At 44.1% G+C, this 23,185-nt stretch overlaps 1 protein-coding gene across 1 annotated transcript in view; it reads right to left on the reverse strand.

The window, feature by feature from the left end:
- Positions 1-4,462: 4,462 nt before the first annotated feature.
- The window catches only part of ACVR2B (activin A receptor type 2B), a 93,759-nt gene continuing 75,036 nt past the window's right edge, over positions 4,463-23,185 (reverse strand). The window contains exons 3-11 of the mRNA XM_062567652.1: positions 20,588-20,697; positions 19,042-19,193; positions 17,696-17,839; positions 16,476-16,619; positions 15,419-15,567; positions 11,300-11,414; positions 9,302-9,440; positions 6,161-6,291; positions 4,463-4,792 (exon numbers count right to left, since the gene is read on the reverse strand). Coding sequence (XP_062423636.1) covers positions 4,598-4,792; positions 6,161-6,291; positions 9,302-9,440; positions 11,300-11,414; positions 15,419-15,567; positions 16,476-16,619; positions 17,696-17,839; positions 19,042-19,193; positions 20,588-20,697 — 1,279 coding nt within the window. The 3' untranslated portion in view covers positions 4,463-4,597. The remainder of the gene's footprint in view (positions 4,793-6,160; positions 6,292-9,301; positions 9,441-11,299; positions 11,415-15,418; positions 15,568-16,475; positions 16,620-17,695; positions 17,840-19,041; positions 19,194-20,587; positions 20,698-23,185) is intronic.

The raw sequence follows: 23,185 nt of genomic DNA on the forward strand, positions 1-23,185 counted from the left end.
GTTCTCCTGCAAAACAGGGTAAATTCTGACAGTCTGCCTAGAAACTAGCACAAGAGGAGTTAAACGTGTATTCTTCAGTTTCTACGCTGAGATCTTAAGGGGGATCAATATTCTTAATGGCAAAGGCCTGACCCTACCAACTTGGAAATACCCACCAGCAGCTTTGCACTGAATGGGCCCAGAACTGCTTCCACTGAAAGAAGCAACTCCAGTGGAAACAGGATTGAAGCTGGACACCCAAGTAATTGCTGTTGAGCTACTGGTGGGCACTCATGTACCATCTCTTTGAAGCAAACATACACACAAAGATTATGGCATTTCCATAGGTGTAACTCTTATCTAGCATAATTTATTCTGTAATGGAATTTCAGCTAGAGAATATGAGGCAGAAGAAAACCATGCATTTCTTCCGACTAAAATAGAGAAAAATTTATGATTAGGATTAGATAAAACCCTTAATCAGAATGAATAAGCCAGGTACCACTTAACAATAACTGGTTTAGAGCCTTTTCTTACAAAAGGCACCTATATTTCAAATAAGCCATATACACTTTCTAGCCTTGCTGTACTAATGTAATTGCATTAAGTAAGTCACACCTCCAAGGCCTCAAAAAAAGCAATTTTAGCTTCTGTGGTATTTCCAGTCTCAAAACATGAGCTCAGAATTCCTACACCTAGGAAACCCGCTCGGCCAGTGCATAAAGGGAGTCCCACGGGAAAGCGGGGAATCCTGGCTGCTGAAGTCAGGGAGAATGTTACCACTCACTGAGCCACCCTGGATATTCAAGACTAATGTATACCTAAGAATTGCCATGTAAGAGAGGAAGGTCAACAATAAAATTCTGCCACAAAGTTTTTGAAGAGCTACGTCTTCTGAGTCTGAATGTGAAGTGAAATTTAGTGCTTAGGAAATAACATAATATATGTTGTGCCCATCATATTCAAGGGAGTGTTAAGAGGAAAAGAGTCAAAATCGCTTATTACAGCTACACCTGTGGATGTGCCTTATTGCCGACTTGGGAAAAGCCTCTACAATGCCAAACAAAACCAAAACGATGTTGTCAATGAGAGTTCAAATGCTACAGTAGCAACGAGGAAACAACTTGCTTGACAGCTCAAGTGTCTAAAGACCAGTAAGTTCATCAGCACTTGTCTGCATTAATAAAATAAATACATTAAAAAAAAAAAAAAAAAAAAAAAAACAGCTTTAGTTAAACTGGTACAAATTTTTAAACAAACATGAGTTCAGGATTTCCTTCGCTGCTGCAATAGCGAGATACATATACCAAGATACCTTTAAAATCTGCAACTGAGCACACATGCATTTTGGAAATTCTTTTAAAATCAGTTTCTAAATCATGCTGACAAGATGATCTATAAGGAACCATTACACCAGGGAAGATGGTAATACTTTACAATCAACTTTTGGTCAAAAATTGTAGATTCTTACAGTTCCCCGCAGTAAGATAAGCTACATGTGAGAATTTTTGTTTATGCTTTCTCAAAAGAGAAGATTTAAGAGACTGCCCAATAGGCTATTAAAATTATATGGCACTTTCAATAAATACTTTAAAGCTTCTTAAAGAAATCAGGATAAAAAAGCAACTGCTGTAATAAGCCTGTTTTAGCCATTATATATAATGCTGAAGGAAAAAAATCCAGAACAGCAAACAGATAACAGTTCAAAGACAGTACAGCTTTTTTCTTTCTGCAGCAATACGAACTGGCTCCCATTTCCCAGAAATGGGAGCAAACACACCTAGAAACAACTATTCATTCAATCTTAATTCTGCTCTAGACTCCACCCCGACCCTTACATCACTTCTCTTCCAAAACATAAGTCACATTTTTATATAAATCTCAGTGCAGAAATGTATTAGAAGATCAAAGGAAAACAGTGATCCTGCTAACATCTGTGACTATGCTTAGTATTAAGCGAGTGCCTAGGGTCATGACATCCAGAGAGCTACCTGCACGCTTAATGGTAAGCATAGGTCTGCTGCAGCATCAGAACTGAAGATGTCAACCCCTAGCAGGGACATCGGCCGGGTTACAATGGTATCATTTTGTCTGGTTTTTGACAAGGTTTTCCAAACAGAATCACAGTAAGGAACAAAAAATTCCAAACCTACCCAGAAAAATAGCATTACATGGGTGTACATCCTAATATGCAATATACATTCAGTAACTTGAAAGAATAGTTTAAGACTTTATTCAGATAGACAAATTAAGGCAATTAATGTCTCTTCAAGATAAAGGACCGTGTCCTCATTTGCGAACTCTATGTTTTAAAGCTATAATTTTCAAGAAATATATTTCAACTTTTAAATATTTTCTCCAATTAGTAATTTTTCTTGCTTAATAAATTACATCTGTGCAAGGGCCCACACTGACAATTTGACAGTGACAAGGAGTCCAATTTGATTATATAATTCAGATTTTTAACACTTTTGTTATAGGATGATTAGTTCAGGACTGCATTTTAGCTTAATATAAAGAAGAATTTAGAAGTTTTGGCAATCCAATGGGCATAACTTCATTAATCTACCAAGACACAGAATTCATGTTATAGTCAAAGTCCCCCCCCCAAAAAAAAAAAAGTAATAAAAAGATGTACTGTCCTTTCACTAAAACAGACAAAAAAATAAAAAAAAACACAGAATGGAAACAGCCTTCACAAATAAGAGTGAATAATGCCCAGGTACCTTATACAGGCAGTTATTCTACAACTGTATACAGTTATTTACAATGGTGCTTTATAAAACAAACAAACAAAAAATGGTAGCACTTCCTAAAAGATTTTGGAACTTTTTTTCTTTTTTTTTCTTTTTTTAAAACTCCCTTGTCATAAAAGCCAACTTACATTAAAATATACTTACTACAAGACAACACAACTAACAAAATATATAATAAAACTCATACAAGTAGAAAATTCTGAGGTATTTCTGGTTTGAGGTGGTCTGTGGTCATGAAGTTTTTAATTTTTTTTTTCAGTTTAAACCTCGGAAGCCACGTAACGTGTGTGTGTGTGTTTGTGTGTGTGCGTGCGTGTGTGCATTTTTTTTTGTTTTTTTTTCTTTTTTAAACATTGCATGTTTTGCAAATTAAAAAAATATTTAAATGTTGAATCAGCAGCATTAGGAACATTCACTGACTAGAGCAAGTTTATGGCATAATAGAGTAACGGTATTTTTGAATATGCACCACTTTAAGACAAAAGAGCTTAGTCACAGAGTAAGGAGAAAGCAGCATTAAAGAAACCGGTTTGAAGGATGCTGGAGGAAACACGCCGCTGCCACGGGCTTCGCGGGTGCTACGGGAGCCATCCGCCACCGGTTCGGGTACCTTCACCCTCCTCCAAATCAAAGTAAAAAGAGAAAAAAAACAAAACCAAACCAAACCACCCCCCACCCCCCCCAGGTTTAATAGAGCTCGTTTTCATGCTTTTCCTTTTCCCCCCGTCTGCACTGGTAGCTCGGGCTGACAGCTAATCGACCCCACAGCCGAATTTCCTGAACTGATTCCTGTCTCGAGCGAGATGCAAAAAGTTTGCAATCCTCCCGTATTTTGCCAAAGCGCTTCCGAGGACCTCTTTCAATTACGCCGCTTAAAAAGCATCCTTCTTCTTACTACCGGGAGTCGAAAAATAAAAGGTAACGACGGCTCTGCCTTGCTCTTTTACCACCCCGGCCCGAGCGACAGACCCAGTGCCTTGCTGACCACCCCGGGCTCTTTAACTCGGCTTTCTCCATACGCTGCAGCCATTAATACTCTGCTCAGAAATGTCCTTCCCCTCATCTAATGGTTACCTGAGAAGTAGCTCCATAGCAAATGATGTTTCTCCAAATGCTGCCAAGTCCAACGTCGCTCTCCCCACCCCTACGCTAAGCTCCCCCCTTCAATTCTACCATCAAAGAATTAACATTCTCCGCCCGGTTACTTTTTTTTTTTTTCCATGTTACAATGACACCCGTTAGATCCGTAAAAGACACATCTGCTGTTTTTTTTTTGAAGCTCACTTCTTAAAAAAAAAAAAAAAAAAAAAAAAAAAAAAAAAAAAAGAAAGAAAACAAAGCCAAACCCCCAAACAAATCAAAATGGGGGGAAAAAAAATCCTTCTGAGGAAGGCGTAATCTTATGTAACAGTCTTGAGTTTCCTCCAAAGTTTGCAGCATTGCGTTTTCTAAGATGGTAGGCGGTTTTCCTTTACATCACGGATGCTCTGCTTAGAAGACAGACCGATAAAGAGAAACCGAGAAAACTGATTTAAAAAGAAAAAAAAAAATGAAGTGAGTTTGTTGAGGTTCTGAGGTACCTGCACCTTTTCTGCATTCATTAGTCGGCACCTGAATGCTTGCTGAAATGTCCATTTTTTAATACAGTAGAGCAATGTGCTGGTAAAATTGATCCAATCCAAAAAAAATAATAATAATAATAATAACAATAATAATAAAAAGTCAAGATAAAATAGCAGCTGCATTCATGTGTTTGTTGGATTTTTGTTTTTTGTGTTTTTTCTGTTTAACCTTTTTCTTTTTTTCTTTTCTTTTTTTTTTTTTAATCCACTGAGTCTGGAAAGACAAAAGCGAACCAGGACTTAGATACTAGACTCTTTGGGCGGCAAGTCCACGTTGGTGACGGACGTCACGATGGAAACGAGGCAGTCCGAGGTAGTGCCGTTTACGGATTTGCGGATTTGCGAAATGCGCTCCTCGACGCAGCCCGCCGAGAGCCGAGCCTCCGCGTCGTGGTCCCAGCACTCTTCGATGGTAATGCAGAGCTGTGCCAAGCCCTGGGGAGAACAAGGAGGAGAAAACACCGTCAGCACGGCCCCGCTCGCGGTGGGAGGATTTATCTCACGGCGCACGGGGAAGAAAGCACAGCTTTAGCCCACGCAAGGAAAGCCAAGGGCGTTTTCTCTAAGGAAGGATGCGCAGTGCAGCTTCTGCCGCTTCTACCTCAGATACTGCCGGGCCCAGGTGTGCAAAATATCATGAGCTTGGCCTTAAAAATGACTTTAAATGCATGTGTTTTTATAGTAGGATTTTTTTAAAATCTTCTGGTTTATAGTTTGGTCACATCCAGCTTTTTCTAGAGACAAAACACACTTTTCTTTTTTTTAAATCAAAGTATAGCACACGATTCAGCTGTTAAATCTTTAAAAGACAAGTCATCAAGTCTTATGATTCTCATGATAAAACCGTAAAAGCTGGCAGTATTGTATCAGCTGCTATAAAACTGTTATTTTGTTTACAATGCAGCACCTCACTTCTGGAGATATCTCCAAAATAACTCATAAAATCCCGCTGGAAGAGCGTGGCTCTTATTTGAACTCTGCTTATACAAAACTCAGGACAGTCACCCCACAATCAACCACTGTCCCCAACTTCCAGACGATGAGTCCAGGCCAAACCGTGGCAGTTTGATCAAAGTAGAGGCATTTAGCTTCTTACTGAAGCCCTGAGAGATTTCATGACCTGCTTAATTCCCCAGGCTAAAAGATCAGCTCTTTCATTAAAAATGCTAGTCTGATACGATCTGCCTCTGGGAAACCCACACTGTGTTTTACTTCATTGTCCGTTTGCCTTCACACCTAATTAATTTTTCGCCCCCAAATTGCTCACGCCTTGCGTAGCGTTTAGCTCGTCAGGAACATATCACCAACGCCATGGTTGGCGTTCCTTCATCATACTATTTGAGCCCTACTAAGCGAGTGCGTAATACATTACAACAAGCTCCATGTCCACTGCCACGGACTGATTTTAATCAGCTGCTTTACAATCTAAAGAAGGGAAAAACCACGGGGAAAAACGCGAAAGTGTCATTCAACCCTTCATTTTGTGGCCCTGATGGACAAGTGCTCTGCCAGGACGACCACGGCAGCGTAGGACCAGCCACCAGGGCCGAGCGCTCCAGTACCGCCACCACGCAATTAATTACGATCGCTCCAGACTTGACAAAATTAATCCCGCTGGACTGTGGAAGTGAAGTTCACCTGCAGTTTAGTTTCTGCCTCGAGGCAACACAATCCTGCCAAATTGCTGGAAGATAATTTCCCTGTTATTTTTCTCCTTTTGAAGTTAACATCTGACGCGTAACCGCATTTCTAGTCCCAGCCACGGAGGCAAACATTTTCAGCTATTAACGGAAAGGGACGTACAGGGTGTTTCAGCCAATGATCCTTGAACACGGGGCGCATCTTCTTGTGAACCACCACTTCCTGCAGGTCCTCCAGGGATGGGTGCTGACCTATTTCTTCTTCAAAAGGCAGCATATATTCATCCACTGGACCTAAGATGCACGGGGAGAACCGCGTTAGTAGGGAAAAGGCTTCCGCCGAGCAGGCATGCCTTCATTGTGCACGAGCCGCGGCTCCATAGCAACCAAAACCCACCACGGCAAAGCCCAACGCGGAGCACAGTTCACATGTCCTTTTAGACAAATGTGATTTACATTCTTCCTGCACGACGGACGTTGCCGGGTGTCTGGCCGTGTGTTTTCCACCGCAGGGAGGGATGAAGCTGAACTCTCACCCAGGACTCCCGCTTCCACCTCTCTCCTAGAAGCAGCAAATCAACTCTACCTCCTCCCATTTTAGCATACCAATTCAACACACAATATCCTAGAGAAAGGTTTTGGTCTGAGCATAATTTCATTTTAGTCCCTGACTATCAAGGTCAAGCACATGTAACACACTTGTAATTTCTTCTTTTGTGCTTTGCCATGTTCATAGATTTAAGTCAGCACAGTCTCAGCTGAGACATGTGGTCCTGGTTGCTGCACTCACTGCCCCAAGTACCCTAACAGCGGTTGTGCACTGACTGCTCCCGGTTCGTAAGCACAAAACGATTCCTGAATGCTTTCGTTAAACCAGTTACGGATGTGAATTGCTCTGGGCCACAAGAACGAAAAAACTGTTGGAGCATCAATGCAGGCTCCAGACTATAGCAATAACTTCTGCTTATTGAAACGTCATTTGGCCTTCTGTAACGCTTAGATGCACTCAAACAGCAGCCCAACCTAACTGATGGGTTTTCTCAGGACCCTCCCCGGCATTATGAATGGTTTCTCAGTAACCTCTTTCCAGACTGGAGATTTTTCAAGTGGACCTTTCCAAACTAAAATAAAAGAGACAACCACTTTATCTGGTCATGAACCATGACATCAGGAACGTGATATTTATGTACTCTGAAAAATTACTAAAGCAGCATATCATTTTTTTGTGTGCCAGTCACTGAAACAAATGGAAGCATTTATTCCATCGGATGGCACAAGAAGACTCATGACCTTCCTTTCCACCTCCTCAGACTGGAACCCAAGCTGTAAGCAGCTGCAGTGATTAACCTCCTCACACTCACAAGCAACCAGGTCAAGGGAGGGAATTCAAAGGTCTACAGACATGGTGGGAAATTTTGAGGGCACTACCATTATGGAGCCTTTGCAATGACTCCTATAGCAATGATGGAAATCCAGGAAATTAGCCCTGGAAAGCCAGTTTCTGACACTTTGAAATTTAGACACCCAATTTCCCATTCCAGATCTAGTCAGTGGAGTCTGGAGAGCAATTCAGCTCACCCTGAAAGGTGACGTGCTCAGATCTCTGCTGCCTTAGGGCTTAGGCACTTGGCACACAGACAGATAACTTGATGTAGATGCACAAAATTTAGGTTATCTTTATCTGAATCTCACCAGAAATATCTTCATTTTGCAAGCATTGTCTTAACCCTCTCTCCTCTTCCAAAACAAGCCCTAAAAACATGTTTTGGCCTCACAATTCCACATGGATTTAGTGAAGCAAGATTATACCTCTCTTTGAAGACCCAGTGCAAGGATCTCCAAGCCAAATCTGCTGTTAGCTACAGCTGTACTCGCCCACCATCCTGCAACTGGAATTTAGTCCAAGCACCGTTTCTGGAGTCACAGTCACTGCCTGCCAGCTCACACATCAGGACAAGAACTATTTGTCACTGAAGCCATGAGTGTGACCACAAACATGGAGCAGAACTGTTAAATAAGGTGATGTGATTCATCACTTTGAACTAGAAGTGCAGATAAGGTTCAATATAATTTCCCCTCAACCCATAGGAAGTTCTCCCTCTGATTTAAAGGTGTTGTATAAGATACTTTGAGAGCATCAGCTGCTTCCTGAGAAGATGACCAAAAACAAGACAGGTAAAAATCTGAATTTTTCAGGGGGCCTCATCAGAGAGGAGATTATTCCCACCTCTTTGGGCCACTATCTCCCTGCTCCTTTGGCATTTTATCTAGTTAGAAACTTTAAGGAAAAGACTTTCTCTTACCACACACCTGCACAGACATCTCAGTTGTAATTAAGCTCCTCAGTGCTATTTCAATACTACTGAAATAGATTTGAAGTCCAGGGAAGGGAATCTATGAACTTGATCGTCAGTCCGTAACACCCATGTCCACACAAGAAGAGAGAAGTTGGAGCTGGCAGCCTTGGAGCTAATAGAACAAAGTGATTGCTTCCCTGACCAGGGGCAAGGTCCTGCAAATGGCACAGATGTCACCAGAGAGCAGACGGGATATTTGGAGATAGCATTTCTTCAACAGGAGAAAAGGTGCCCCATTTTGAAGCATTATTGTAAGAGAAAACACCCTGAGAAAGAGGACTCCAAGAAAGTTTGTTCTGGCCCACCCAGGAGAAAGTGAGATTCTCCAAAGGTGCAGATGAAACTAGGAGCTCAGCCTGCTGCTGCGGGAGGGCTTGATCAGCAAATGACAAAGATTAAGACATAATGAGACTTATGATAGCAGGTAAGTGGGCTTGCTGAGCCAGGAAGATCCTTCCAGCCCTACAGTTTTTATTTTACTGTGGTGCTTCACTTCTGGTCTTTCTATTTGGGCTCCAGTACTGTCCTACAAAGGCACGGTGCAACAGCTAACCTCAGACTGCTCTTCTCTGGAGCTGAAAGCCTGCCTAGGGCATGAGCAAAAACACAGAGTACCACTGAGAGCAGCACAGTGGGTGTTTGGGACTGAAGGAAAGCCACTGTTGATGGAGGAATTGCCCTCTCTTTCCCTCCCTGAATTCTCAAACAATTTGCAATGTAACTGGAACGCCATTAAAAGCACTTTGAGATCTGAACACTACGAAGATTTTTAACCACAGAGAAAGACAGTTTATGTTAAAAAACAAGCAAACAAAAGACACGTTAGCTGCTTAATGAAAATACCTCATTGATTTTTTTTTTCTTTTTTACAAAACCAGGCTCATTCTCTGGACCAATAAACCACGCTGAAACAGAGCCCTCCACAGGGAAGAGATCTTTATTCTTACCGTCAACTGCTCTACATCTGGAGACTAATTCCCACAACACCAGTCCCATTGCATACATGTCTATTCTTAGGAAGGCGTCTCGTTGGAAGTTGATTGCTCCCTCTAACACTTCTGGAGCCATATACCTCCTTGTTCCCACCTATGGAGCAAAAAATGACTCGAGTTAAATTCCATTTGGGCCCGTTAGCCTCCACTGGTTAGAGATGAGTGACAGCTGTTTCCATTAGCCTTAAGGCTACTCCTACTAAATTTGCACTTACCTCAGAAAACAGAGAAAAGGGGTCTGCTTTTTCTGACACCATTTCTCATTAAGATTACTTGAGTCTCAACAAGCTACCTGAAGGAAAAAACCTAGGTGGATGGCTTTGTGTGTGATATTCATTCAGTGTACACTACAGGTCTAATTTAAATGCAGTGATGCAAGATGAGTATGGATTAAATTCTGTCTTCTACGCTTTCCACGGCATCTTGCTACAGCAGCACACGCTGCATGTGAAAATGCTATCTTTGGAGACACGGAAAACACCCTAAGGTCAAGTCAGAGTCAGTTAGCATAGCTGCTGCAAGTTCAATTCCCTTTTGCTAAACACCCCCAAAAAAATTAATGTATCCTGAAACGGTAGGAAAAAGTGTTTGACAGTCTTGGATTAAACTGTTCTCCCGCATCCACACGACTTGTAATACATGGACACTGTCCTGCCCACCTACCCTGGCCTGCCATCATCTGGTTTTGGAAAAGATCACTCTCACCTTGAGGGAATAGTTCCGTCCCCCTTATACTGCTTATCTTGCTGTTTTTAGTATAGGTAGAGCCACACTGAGCTCCTCAGATACTTGTGGTTATGTGTGTGGTACCATTACAGCCTGTACTGTAGCATGGATTAGAGAGCAGGGAAAAGCACCTTTTCAATGTGAGAATTGAAATGCCTTTTAATGTTGTCCGCGAGGGAATTCTCATCTGATCATGCTAGTACCCGAAGAAGTGGGGCCGGGGGAAGCCTGGGCATGACAAGGCGTGAAAAGTGCTGGAAAAGACCAAAGAAAGGTGACAAAAATGAGGAAAAGCTGTAGATGGCTAATCTGCAAAGGCATCGACTCCTTCTGGGGCAAAGATGAAAAGAGAGACAGTATTTGAGCTGGAAAGTCAGAGAAAAAGTCAGGAGGTGCCCAAAAGGCAATGGCTGGCCTTGCTTTACCCCCACGGCACAGTAACAGAACAAGGGGTTGCTCGCTGAAAGTTAAAAGCAGAAAATTAAGAACTAATAAAAATGTAGTAAATGTTTTACGCAGCGCACAGCCAGCGTGCAAGATTTACTGTCGCTAAAGGTCACCCAAGCAGCTGCAGTTGCTGAATTCTTAAAAATAATTGAATAATTTTACGAGTATTAATATTTAATAGTAAGACAATAAAGAAGAATCAAATCCCATGTTTCAGGGAATAAGCTGCTTGTTTCCCGGGGTCAGGAAGGGCTCCACCTCCACACCATGCAGCACTGCACAGCAGATGAGAGCGGTGGGAGAAAGTGCTCTGCTCTTCTCGCAGATAAAAGTGATACCGGAGCTTATGCCTGAGCACCTGTTTTTATGGAAAATGCAGTATGTGGAAGAGAGCTGAAGGCACAGAAGTGGTACAGGGAAAAGACGTGCTAGGGACAGAGGTGCTGGTATGTTTGCACAAGCATGCAGGACGGGTTTTCGGCAGAAGCACGGCCCGGTGCCTTCCCAAGGCTGAAAGCCGTGCTCGTACGCGGGGTAGCGAAGCTCAGGACTGCATGCTGCCGTCAATCCCCTACGTTCGACTCTGCAGTAATGTTCCCTGTATTGCTAATAAGAGACAAAAAGGCATTTTCCTCCCTCGTGAATGACACAAGGAAGAAGAAAACAACCATCCTGCAATTTCCCAAGCTCTAGATTGCAATCTATGGAAACTACCCACACAACGCACAGAGCTGCGGCAAGCCCAATTTTTTAAAAGGTATTTTTAAAAATAATGATTACCTGTCCGTGAGTGTCCCCTGGAGGTTTTCCAGGTTCGAACCGTACAGCAAGGCCAAAATCAGCTAGAACTGCCGTCAAATCATTCTTCAGCAAGACATTTTTACTCTTGAAGTCCCTGTGGACAGCCGAGAAGCAAGTTTGGGAGGGTTCATCACGGCACGTGTCTACTTGCATTGCAATGCGCCACTTCAGAGGCTTAGGGGCCCCCGGCGAATGGATGCTGCCTCCCCCCACGGCCTGGCAGGCCTCGATGCACTGCGGTCCCACTGCCTCTCGCGCAGGGCCGAAAGAGCACAGGAAGGGTACAGGAACGGTGCAAAATAGGGCCAAAAAAGGGAGAGGAAAGCACAGCTTGGGAAAGGCAAGGCAAGGCGTTAGCACAAGCACAAGGCAAATTATCGTCCGGACAAAAGCAGGGAGTGATATAAAGGGGGCATTGCATCCGCAGACACCCACATGTCAAGATAGATGGCCGAGGAGTTTCCCATCTGTGCCCTGCGTAACCGTCCATATTTCACACCGCAAGGTACCTCCACATCCCTTCCCATCCCCTCCGCTTGCAGCACATCCTCTCTGAGACGTATCAGAGGAAATGCACACGTGAGACAGGCCAGACAGCCAGATTATTCATCTCGTTTCCAGACAATGAGCTTAAAACGCAGAGAAAAAATGACACTATGCCTTCATCAAGAAGCAACAATTTCGACATGGCCAGTTGTGGCTTTTAACTGGAGCAGACGCTGCAAGGCATCGTTGCTGTTGAGTTCCCCAGGAGCTTCTTTCTGTAAGCACCAGCCGCAGACCAGAACCTCCAGACACTTCTATGTCTTACTCCCAATATCAAATGCAATCCCAGTTAAGGGGATTCATCGAGGATCTTTATCCTAGCAAGGACATTTACTCTCACCTACAAATCAGACCTCCCTGAAAAAGAGCAGATGCCAGTGGGACTCTGTTGACCCTGCCTACATGCTTCAACAGACTTTTGCCATGGTCATCTATTACACTTATGTTTTAATTGCTGGACCAGTCTCCCTCAGTGAGTTTGGAGGGTGGGAAAGGAGCAGTGGAGGGGGTGGATCCACACTTTGATGAGGGTCATGATCAGACTGCCCAATGGACAAAAGTCTTTTCAGTATTGGTGGAGGGACTGTGCTTGAAGGTGACTATCAGGTCAGAGTCCTGCGCAACAGAGGTATCGTTTCGGGGCAGCTCAGGTAGGTCTGCCTGAGCTGCTGCAGCCAGGAAGGGGGCTCAGAGGACGAACACCCTGGGATGCCTAACCAGTCAAGCCTTGCTCCCTGGGCTTCCCACATTTTCATCTGAAAAGGAATGTTTGGCAATATAATTAAATTACAGACCTTAGACAGCAGATGGCAATTGTCCTGTATGCTCAGCATTATAATTTCCCTATCATCAATTCACTCAGTGACCCTGCTGATTGCAGGACATTGCAGGCCTGCACAAAATAATTAATGAGGGCAGATACAATTGTTCCGCACTGGAGCGACCTGTCAAAAATCTTTGAGAAGAGAGAAACTGCTGGACCATACAGCAGGGCTGCTCACTGTGTCCTCAGATGCCAGAAAACCAATTCAAAGCACCACATGCAAAATCATTCTGGGCCATCCTGCCCTTGATTCTTAGCTTCAAAAAAAAAAGGGGGGGAAAAAAGGGAAATTTTTTTTTCCAGAGCACAGCAGCATGCCAAGCTAAGAATGTAGGATGAACATTTACAACGTGAGGATTAAGAAGGGGGAAGTGGGTTATTCCATCGTACAGCCATGAAGTTGGATAGTCGTATGCAGCTAGGGAACTCCAGCAGAAAACAGTCTCCACCACCTTGATGGGACACAGGGTTTCTAAGAACACAGTGCAGTTTTGCAGTATCTGCAAAACTTCTGTATATCTCCGTAACACATAAAAACACATTCACCTAATACTTGTCGTCTTAGAGACTGGCCGGTTCCATGCTCCAGCAGTTTCCCCACAGGCTTAAAAAAAGCAGCAATCATGTAATGACATAGATAAACTACTTTGCTCAGTCAACATTAGGGGATTACGCTCTGGTACAGATTGTACATGAGATTTTTGTAGAACAGTGGCTCAGCTAGGAGAAGAACCACACTGAAATCATGAGACAGTCCGTCTGAACGGCACGAGTCCAGAGGGAAGTGAGACCTAAGACAGGATTTTTGTATAGGCTCTTTGCTGCTCCTGGTCACCCGCAATGCACCTTGGACATGCAGCAGTTAGTTAGGTGCTGCATCTTGACCAGATACATAATGCAGAGACTTTCCTTTGTGCGTCCCCCTTTTTTCCCCCCATCTCCGTAGGCTTCCCCATTTCTTCACACTCTCCATCCTTCCATAAACCACCCAGAACTGGCAAGTGTCAACTGCAACGCAACCATCTGGGCTTGGGAAAAGAGCCTGATCCAACCACTACCAACAAAAATTCCCACTGATACCACTGCATGTTAGAAGAGATCCTAAAATGGGTCACTGTTGAAGGAAAGTCATTCCTTTTTTGTGCAGGAGCACTGCAAAAGCCTGAGAAGAAGATAATATCCCTTTCGGCATAATGCTGCAGACTAGAGAAGAGTGCGAGTGCTCTATGAAAACTGGGAATCCAACTTAGGCACTGGAGCTTTTATCTTCAGCTTCCACGTGGGGGCACTTGAGCACCAACAAGCGATCCTATAACCTCAACCCTCCTTTTCATGCCAGGTGCCACTGTTGTTTCAGAGTTAGCCGAAACTCTGTACGGCAGTGACTCGTGGAGCCCTCCCTGGCAAGTCAAGCATCTTCCAGTGTGTTGCGTTGAGCCCTTCAAGAACATCCTCCAGCTTTAAAAAGTATGGGTGATTTATAGAGAAAAAAAAATGGAAGGAGAGCAGAGAAATCCACGGGAATCATATGCCAGTGATGCGTTCTCCCTCTTTTATCATTTGCTAAATGGATGGGGACACTAATGAGCATGATCGGTTGCTTTAAACCCTTTCGGGAGCCTTTCTCTGTCCCCCCGCCCTCAGGAATTTCCCCATATAAACCTCTGCCTTTATTTCCTGAGGACAAATGTCATGGACACGGGGTCAGCCCCAGGAGCAGCACAAAAGCAGCTGTGGGCTCTTTCAACAGCCCGGGCTTCGCAGAAACCTTAAGGTTTGGGGGGCTGTTTGGAGGCAGGGGCACTCTGGCAAAAATGGAGATTATCTTGCCGGACAGCAAGACACAAACCGCTGCAGCTGGACGTGGGTTTTAAGTCCCTCCTAGATGAAGCGCAGCGGGCGTGGGGGGAGCCGGGCTGCGGATTTACCACGTGCAGCCACGCAGCCCGCGTAAATCCTGCTGGAAAACCCCTCCTCCCGCTGTGCCGCTAGCAAACAGCTCAGTAGCACGCCTTTAGCTCAGGGCAAGCAACGTGGGACTGCTGAGAAGGAGAAGGGGCCTCAAACAAGGTCTCCTTGCAGCGAGGATGCTATAACCCCCATCTGCCTGTATCCCAGCCGTCCCCACGGTGCTGCCACCCCGCGCAGTTCAAGCGGGCGCTCTTGGAGGCACAGACCACTTCCTCCGATGTCTCTCACGAGCACCCTGGCAAGATTTGAGCGTTACAAAACTACCATGAGAAATATACAGCAGCCATTTTCCATTTCTCCATTTCTTTCCTAATGATCTAAAGCTCCACGGAAAGACGTGCAGTGAAGTCTAAAATCCTTCTGGAAGAGTCCAGTCTCGGTATGGCCACAGAAATGCAAGGGTAATAATGTGATTTATTGAGCACAGCCCTTTCTAGCTGAACTAACCAGAGGTTTGGCAGCACTCTAAACCCATTCCCACCACATGGTAACGGTGGAGGGAAGCACCAACCCTTCAGACATTTACCCTAAACCATTATCAACATTATTTACTATTTCCCAGACAAAATACTGATTACCTGCCCTTCATCATTCCAGAACTGGATGAAAAGAATTATGTCTTAGCATAGGCTTTGTTGGGATAAAATGCACTGACTTGCTGCAGGCACAATTTCCTCCTCAGTTCAGCAGCTTCATTGCAAAGAAGTCATGAATTTTTGACCAGTGCACTTGAAAAGCATTATTGAAAGAGGCTATACCTGTGTGCAATAGCAGGTTTGTGTCCTTCACCCTTGCACCAAGGGACATCTTCGTGTAGGTAGGACAATCCACGGGCCATCGTTTCTGCAACATGGCAGAGCTCATTCCAGCTGATAATATTCCCCTTCAGGTAATCCGTTAGAGAGCCCTGAGAAATAGGACATGGTACATTCTTAATCACAGACCTCGCCAAAGTGACAGATGTGCCAACTCATCAGTTTAGAAAATGATTGTAATGAGCGCTTGAGAAATTTGAACCTTGATTTGATAGGGGAGAAAAAAGAAAGGAATCGCTACTACCAAAAGTAAAAAAAAAAAAAAAAAAAAAAAAAAAAAAAAAAAAAACAGAAGCATTTTGAGCCCTCAGCCCTTTCCCAGGGGCTGCAGAGAGTATCTGGACTTCCAAAATGAGTCTCAAGTCTACTGATTTGCCAGGGAACAGGAGGGAGGCAAGGAATGCACAAAGTATCACCAGAAACCAGAGCAGTTCATCTAGCCTAAAAAGCGGGAGAGTCTTCCATGCAAGAAGATCATGCATCCTATTGATGGCTGTGGAAATGATTGACCCCGTAGACCTTGGATTAAATAGAGGGATAGCACTCCCGGCTCAGCCCTGGATTTGCACGTGTTTGTTTTATTTTAAGTGTTAGCTATGTTTGATAACTAAGGCAATCCATGAAATGGAGATACGCCCTGAGCTTCAAAAGTAAACACCAAGCCTATCTACGAAGGCTGAGTAAGGACTATGGTGGTCTGCGACCAGCCCCCCCGCACGCATTACAGGACAATGACTCCTGCGTACGTGAACGGTGGCCTTTTCTGCCACCTATCTCTCTGAGTCCCACCTTTCTTAGTCCAATATTTGTACTGGAAAGCCTTAAAAGCTAAGGGAAGGGCATTTGAAGCAGGGGAGCAGAAGCACTTCTCCACTTCCACTGAAAGATGGCTCACCAGAAGAGTTGAGACAGAGATTTGGAGTAGCTTTGGGGATGCTATTAGATATCAAACATTGCTGCTTTTTGGCCAGATCATAATGGATGGTCAGTGACATGTTACCTTGTCATGGAAAGCTGTGATCAGCCACAGTTCTGTCTCTAGGTTCGTTCCTCTTTTCTCTGCTGCAATAAACTGCAAAAGGTTTTCATGCTTCATGCCAGGGGTATTGAAAATCTCTCTCTCGCTCTGCCAAGATTGTTTATCCTAAAGCAGGGAGAAACGCACCATCAAAGACCACACTTCCTTTTAAAGCAAACATTTCCTTCAGCTCAGTCAGAGCTGCTCGCATTCCTCTTAATATCATTCTCAGGGGTTAGGATGTGATACATCCCTTTAAAATGAGATTGTTTTCCTAAAGGGTAGAAGCTATAGAAAGACTGGAAGCTGCTGTTCTCAGTCTCCCCTGTCCAAAACATCCTCAGATATTTCTAAAACACATAGCGGTAGGGTGGGCGATCTAAACCCAACATCACTGAGAAATAAGATTTCTCAAGATTTCCTAAGGCATGCAAGAATAAAACCCATGCATACAGCATCCAGATCTGCATTGTAAATGTAATAGTTAAAACCGTATAATCTAATCTAGATTCTATTGAATATTTAGTAGTAGGTCACAGCTGGCTTGGACAGAAGATGTGCAAATCTCCTCTAGCAATGCCAAGAAAACAAATATGAGGAGAAAAATTAATGAATAAGGAGATAGTGGAGATGTTTCAGTCTTCCTTCATTCACTTGATTTGTGATTGCTTTCCTGTTTCCATTCGTAATTCCTAGAGAGACAGGAATGTTCAAAGGTTTCCCAGAATGGAAGACACAAGCTCACAGAAATGCTCCCGTGCAATTAGCTTTCACAGCGCCGGGACTCTGCCTTTGTAAGCTGTAAACTGTTAGGTTTGGGTCCGGATTTACAATTTACCCAGACAAGTCACACAAAGCTAAGGATTTGGTCTTTTGTGTGCACTTTGGGCACTGCAGTCGAACACAGGACTTTTAACAACACTGACATTTGGAGAGAAGTTAAAATACCCTGCAGATTTCAAATGCGACTGCTGGTTTCAAAATCTGCCCTGCTTGCAATACCTACTACAGGAAACATTTGTTAATGAGAGAACACAGGGAAAAATATAGAGGAGGGAGGGTCCTTGAACTTTTTCCCTCCGGCAGAAGAGTCCACAAATATCTTTGTTACAGTGTTAATAACACCTCCAGAGGCTCTGAGAGCATCTCAGTTTTGGTGAGGAAACCCTACTAGCAAGAACCTAACACAAAGCTTTTCTCACCTGAATTGGAAAGATTTTCACTGCTACGTAATCATTCATCAGCTGAGCTTTCCAGACGCAGCCAAAACGTCCCCTCGCTTTGATCTCCAAGAGCTGCAAAGGCTTAAGGCCAACCAGTGGTGAAGGGGGTGGTGGCCCAGGATCCTGCAAAACGAGAAGAAGAGACACTACTGCAAGTGGAAGTTGGACTCTGTGTGCGTGTGATGATGGAAGGAGTAAAGAAGTGGTATTTCGTTTGATACAAATGATTTAAACTCAGTCTTCACAGCAAAACTTATACATTAAGAATACCACGAAATTCCCTATTTTGCTTTCCAGAATATTTATACAGAACATATATAGCAATCTATGCCTTCGAGTGTCACTTTGTGTGTCATGATGTAGTTTGGCACACGTAAGTCATCCTCTGGCAAAGCCTGAACTGAGTATCATCTTCTGGCAAAACCTGAATTCTCTTGTGTTTTCAAAGCAAGAGCTATCTTGGGCTGCAAAATATGGATATACCTCAAGGCTACCTCCTGCCAGAAGTGGGAACTTTTCGATCTTTATGACCTAACAGCAAAATACACCTAAAACTTCCAACTACTTTGCCCTTCTTTAGGAGAGTTTTGCATAATCCTAGTGATGGGCAGCAAACAGGTCTGTCAGCATAATAAAGATGGTATCTGTTCAAACTCTCTGTTTGCATGAAAGAACAATGTAGCCCAGCACTAAGTTTGGCACTGGAGCTCTGTCCATATCTAACTTCGTATTTGTAAAGTTCAGAGTATGGTTTGTATAGGGCCGTACTGGGTGCAAGGAGAGGTGGCTGCTCGCCCCTTCAGAAGAACACAGATGGCTCCAGGCAGTGGGCAGCAGAACAAGCACAGACCAGTTTCTGACAGCTTTGGGCTGTAGGCTCCTGCGTGCATTCTCTGATTTCTCATAAAACTTGAATTGCAAAAGGGAAAATGTCTCCCTTCATCCCATAAAACTGGTAAGATTTGTAATCTCTAGAGCTCTACACCCCTGCAAAGTTGGTTGAGATCAGACATTGGGCTTGAGAATGCTGATGGAAGGCAGACACCACGCAGGACTCTGTGAACTATCCCTTAGGAATTCAGGAAAATCTTATAAATTGGGCTAAAAACAGCCTCACAGAGGAGCCTAACATGGGTACAGAGGCTAACTGTAGCACAGGGCTCAAAAAGACAGAGAGGAAAAATCATGGAGAGGAAAATTTCATCACCTGGAAATGTCAAAACAAAAGAGGATTTGAGCCCTTGTATCTTCCATAAAGACCAAACACAGGGAAATTCCTGCTCTCTTTTCCTACCACCTTGGGAAGGCAGAGGTTTCTCTCTCACCTCATTGATGTCCACGTGCCCGTAAGGAGGCTTGCGGTGACGATACATCCAGAAGGCCAAGAGAATGGCCATTGAGAGGACAGCGATGGGAAGCAGAGAGTAAACCAGGATGTTGAGCAGGGAGGGTGTTGGTGGTGGAGGCTCATATATGACTGCAAGAAAAGAGCAGGTTAAATGTGGGAAATGATCCTTTAGGCATGCAACAGCACTGTGAGCTAGACGTCCTGATACAACCAACCACTTGCCTTTTTTCTTCTCCAAAGCAGACAATGTTTAGTGGTATATCTTGTATTTTCCTGACATCCAATGGCATTCATAAAGACCCATTACTCTTTTCCATATTGCTATTACTAATGTAATGAGAACAGTCCAAAACACACTTTGCAGGTTGAGCCTCCACAAGAGCTTTATTAACGATGGCCGTGAGTGATGGAGGGAATTTCCTGCCAGGCTATGTAAGGGCAGAAATCTTCCTCCCCTTAACCCTTGCAGAAGCATTAAGCTAGCCCGAAATCCCTCCCCGCGCTGCTTTTCTTTGCACAGCGATTGACAAGATGTCAGTTTTTACTAAAAATGCTGCAGGAGCCACAGTCAAATACCCTATTCCCACAGTAGTTCTTGTTCCAAATTACATCAGTGCAGTGGAGACACAAACAATGGGAATACTAAACGGAGCCATGTTGCTATGTTGGAGACATGGAAGGAAAAAATACCACTACTTGCCAAGTGCAACAAAAAAACTGTGAGAGAAAGAATATTTGCTACCAGGTTGCTACGGGTACATTAATAACAGGAGATAGTAAAAACATGTAAACAATTAAAAACCTAACAGCAATGTCCAGGAAAATCTGATAATGGTCTGTTAGAACTTCTCGGTAAATGAGTATAGCTTGATAGCAAAAAAACCCATCTGAAGGAAAGGATACACCTGCTCTAATAATTTTTATTGAACGATATTTTGGCAAGCCTACAGCAAAAAGAAGCATCATTTTTCAATTAGCCATTAAAGAAGGACATTACTTTTTTTCCCTTGAAGTATATCCACAAACTCTGAAAGCTGAGACGTGCACCCATTTGCTTTTAATCCTTAGACCAGTAAAATATCATGTTAGCTAAGAAAATGCAGAAAGCCCAATGTATTCAGATGCCTATGACCTATGAAAAATATGAGGATATACAATGAAGAAAAGAAAATACCCTTAAGACACTGGTTCTTGATCCCCATTGTATATATTGTACAGCCTTTTTCCCCTGCGCGAGGTTTCTTTTCGGAAGAGCCCACTGTGAACCCTCACTGTAAAGAAAATCTAACCCTCGCTAAGAATATATGAGGTGCTGGTGCAACACGCTTTACCTACACAGTGAAATAACATTAAAAAACCGTTCTCAAATTACCCCAGCAAAACGACTTGTGGTCTTTGCAACCAAAACGATGCCTTGTATCCTTTCAGGTCTATTGTATTTTGCTCAACGTCCAGCAATCCAAGGCCACCAGAGATCAAGTGAAGATGAAGGGACCCCTTCCCCCCCACCAGCAGTCGCTCACCTTCTGGACCAGTGACTTCAGGTAAATGGGTGAATTTCTCATTGCAATAGTTGCCCTCACAGCAGCAGAAAAACACTTGCGGGTTTTCTTCCGTGGCTACACATTCCTGCCTGCACGGGGGAGAGGCAAACAGAGGAACAAAGGGAAAAGGAATACAAAAGTCAGCAAACTCTTTCCTGTTGTCTTTGCAGTGAATACCAAGCTCCTGCAAATTGTCTTTCCTATTTACCTTGCCCTGCTGCCTGCATACCACACATCCGCAGTCCCCACTTAGAGAAAACCACTTTTGCCTCTCTTGAGAGAATAATCAAGAAGGCAGGCAGCTCTGCTGCAGCACTGGAGGCTTTTGTAGGGGGTTGTGAATAGACAAAAGGGGAAGTCAAACCCAGAAAGCACAGATAGTCCAGGGCCTGGCACACAACAGCCACGAGCCCCCCTCGGCAGCTAAAAGCACCATCACACGCTAAACAAAATAGGACGCTATTTTGTTTTCACACTGTTTTGTTTTCCTCGTGGGCTCTCTACTCCACTCGGTCTGGCGCAGAGGGTCCTCGGGGAAAAGCAGGTGGGTCGTGCGCTGGAAGCGGTCGAGGAGCCAGTCCTCAATTCCCCTGCAAATCAGACATCGTGGAAGGAAAGCAAAAAACGAAGAAGGATGGTAAAAAATAAAGAAGGTTGCGAACGCTGAGCTGGGGGATCCCTTTTCAGCTGCTTGCTCTTAAGCACTACCAAGTAAGTCACTTAAAATCAGTGGCACCACTAATGCTGCCGTTCTGCTCATTTTCTGGGGATCCAGCATGAACCGCCCAATACGCCAGTGGCTGAGTCCCCTCGACCGCGAGCGAAGCCGCTGGCAGCTGGGTTTCCTGCCTGCGCTGGCAAAGCCAGGGAAACGGGGGAGCCGGAGCAGGCGGAGAGCCGGCAGGTCACGCGCTGCAATTCCGCGCCACCACCGAGCGGATCCCGCTCACGCAACGGAGATAAAGCCATTAGTGTTCCTCCGGCACTCCAATGCCCCCACGGATGGCGAGAACCCTTGAAAAGCCCATAAAGGAAACAAATGCTTTCATATGTATTGAAGGCATTAGGTGGCAAGTAATAAATAACAGCAGGCACCGCTCACTGAATGAGAAGCAGGAAAACGATGAAGAGCCGCCTCGGTCCCTGCACAGCGTCTTTCTTGCAACCTGCGCGTATGTTGTCGGGGGAGAGGAATATTTGGGCGTGCAATTAAATTCATGCCATAAAGCACAGGCGAAGAGGGCTGAACCGAGATTGCTCTCACAGGCTTGAGCATCACTGCCTCAACGCGCTATCAACGCACTAGAAGGGCATAGGACAGCAGCAGCACCTCTGACTACCGAAGGCAGGAGAGTGACTGCAGTTTTTACGTTTCATTTTAAGTTTCATTTTCAAGTCTCCTCCTTTAGAAAGCTTACACTTGCGCGAAGGCATCAAGCCTTTAAGAAATTCAAGTTGCAACTCCAATTTTTCTCTTTTGCCTCTCATCCGGCTGCCCGAGTGCTGAGCTTTCCTTCCACATTTTGCAAGGCCTTAGGAGACTTCCACATACCAGACCAACTCCAGCAATCTTCCACATGTCCTCCCTTTCTGCAGACCACTGCAAAAGAGACGCCCAGTGATTTTTGCAGCGCTCTAGTAGACTATTTCTTCAGCACGCGTTCCCCTTCCCTGCCATTTTTTGCTAGATGACCCTCTGCTTTTACTTATTACAGTTGCAGAGCTGTTCTCTGCGTAGAACTGTATCAAACTATTTCCTGAAGACCAGCTCAATTATATGCATAACTTCCTTCCTCCAACCACTCAGCGGAAGTAGCAAAACAATCATATGTGTTTGACATTATTACTCATTTATGAATCCATGCCAAGCCTCCCTTTCGGTGGCATCACTGACATATCGCTACGGGAAGAATAGAAACAGCTCTCTTAAATCACAACGCATCGTAGTTTTCAGTACTTCATTCCTTTTGAGGAAGAAAAGCAGTTTTAGCTGAAATGCCTTATGAAAGATCTCCTTTGGGAAGCACTCGGTTTGTTTTGTTTTTTCTTTTAATTTTTTATTTTAACTTCAAAGAAAAAAACAGCTATCAAGTTATCCAAATGAAGAAAGATGTTTCCACAAGTTAAGCAATGTTTCCAGATGCTTTTTCTTGAAATCCAATAACAAGCCGCTTGGATTTAACAGCATCAGTATCCGAGTCTTGAGTAAAAAACACATCCTTCGCTAAATCTGTTGGTTAAGAAATCAGCTTAATGAGTGAAAACAGCCTGCTCCACATCTGCAATTCATTATCCCTGTCTTTGAGTTGGTGCGCGCTCAGGGCAGCTATCCAGGTACATATGACACGTTATACTTCGCAAACATTACAAACGAGACAGTGGGACAGAACGACCCATGTTTCTACGGCAGCGAGTGCACAATCTGCAGCAGTTCTCGTGCCCTTCGAGGGAACGTGAACGCGACCTCTCCAGTGGGGCTGCACAACAAAAAACAAGAGCAAATGCTTGGGTTTTAACCAGTACCTTTTCCATATAGCCTTAAATTCACACGTGCCGTTTGCTTGTTCTCTTAAGCTA

This window comes from Rhea pennata, chromosome 2 (genome assembly GCF_028389875.1).
Source record: "Rhea pennata isolate bPtePen1 chromosome 2, bPtePen1.pri, whole genome shotgun sequence".
Lineage (NCBI taxonomy): Eukaryota > Metazoa > Chordata > Aves > Rheiformes > Rheidae > Rhea > Rhea pennata.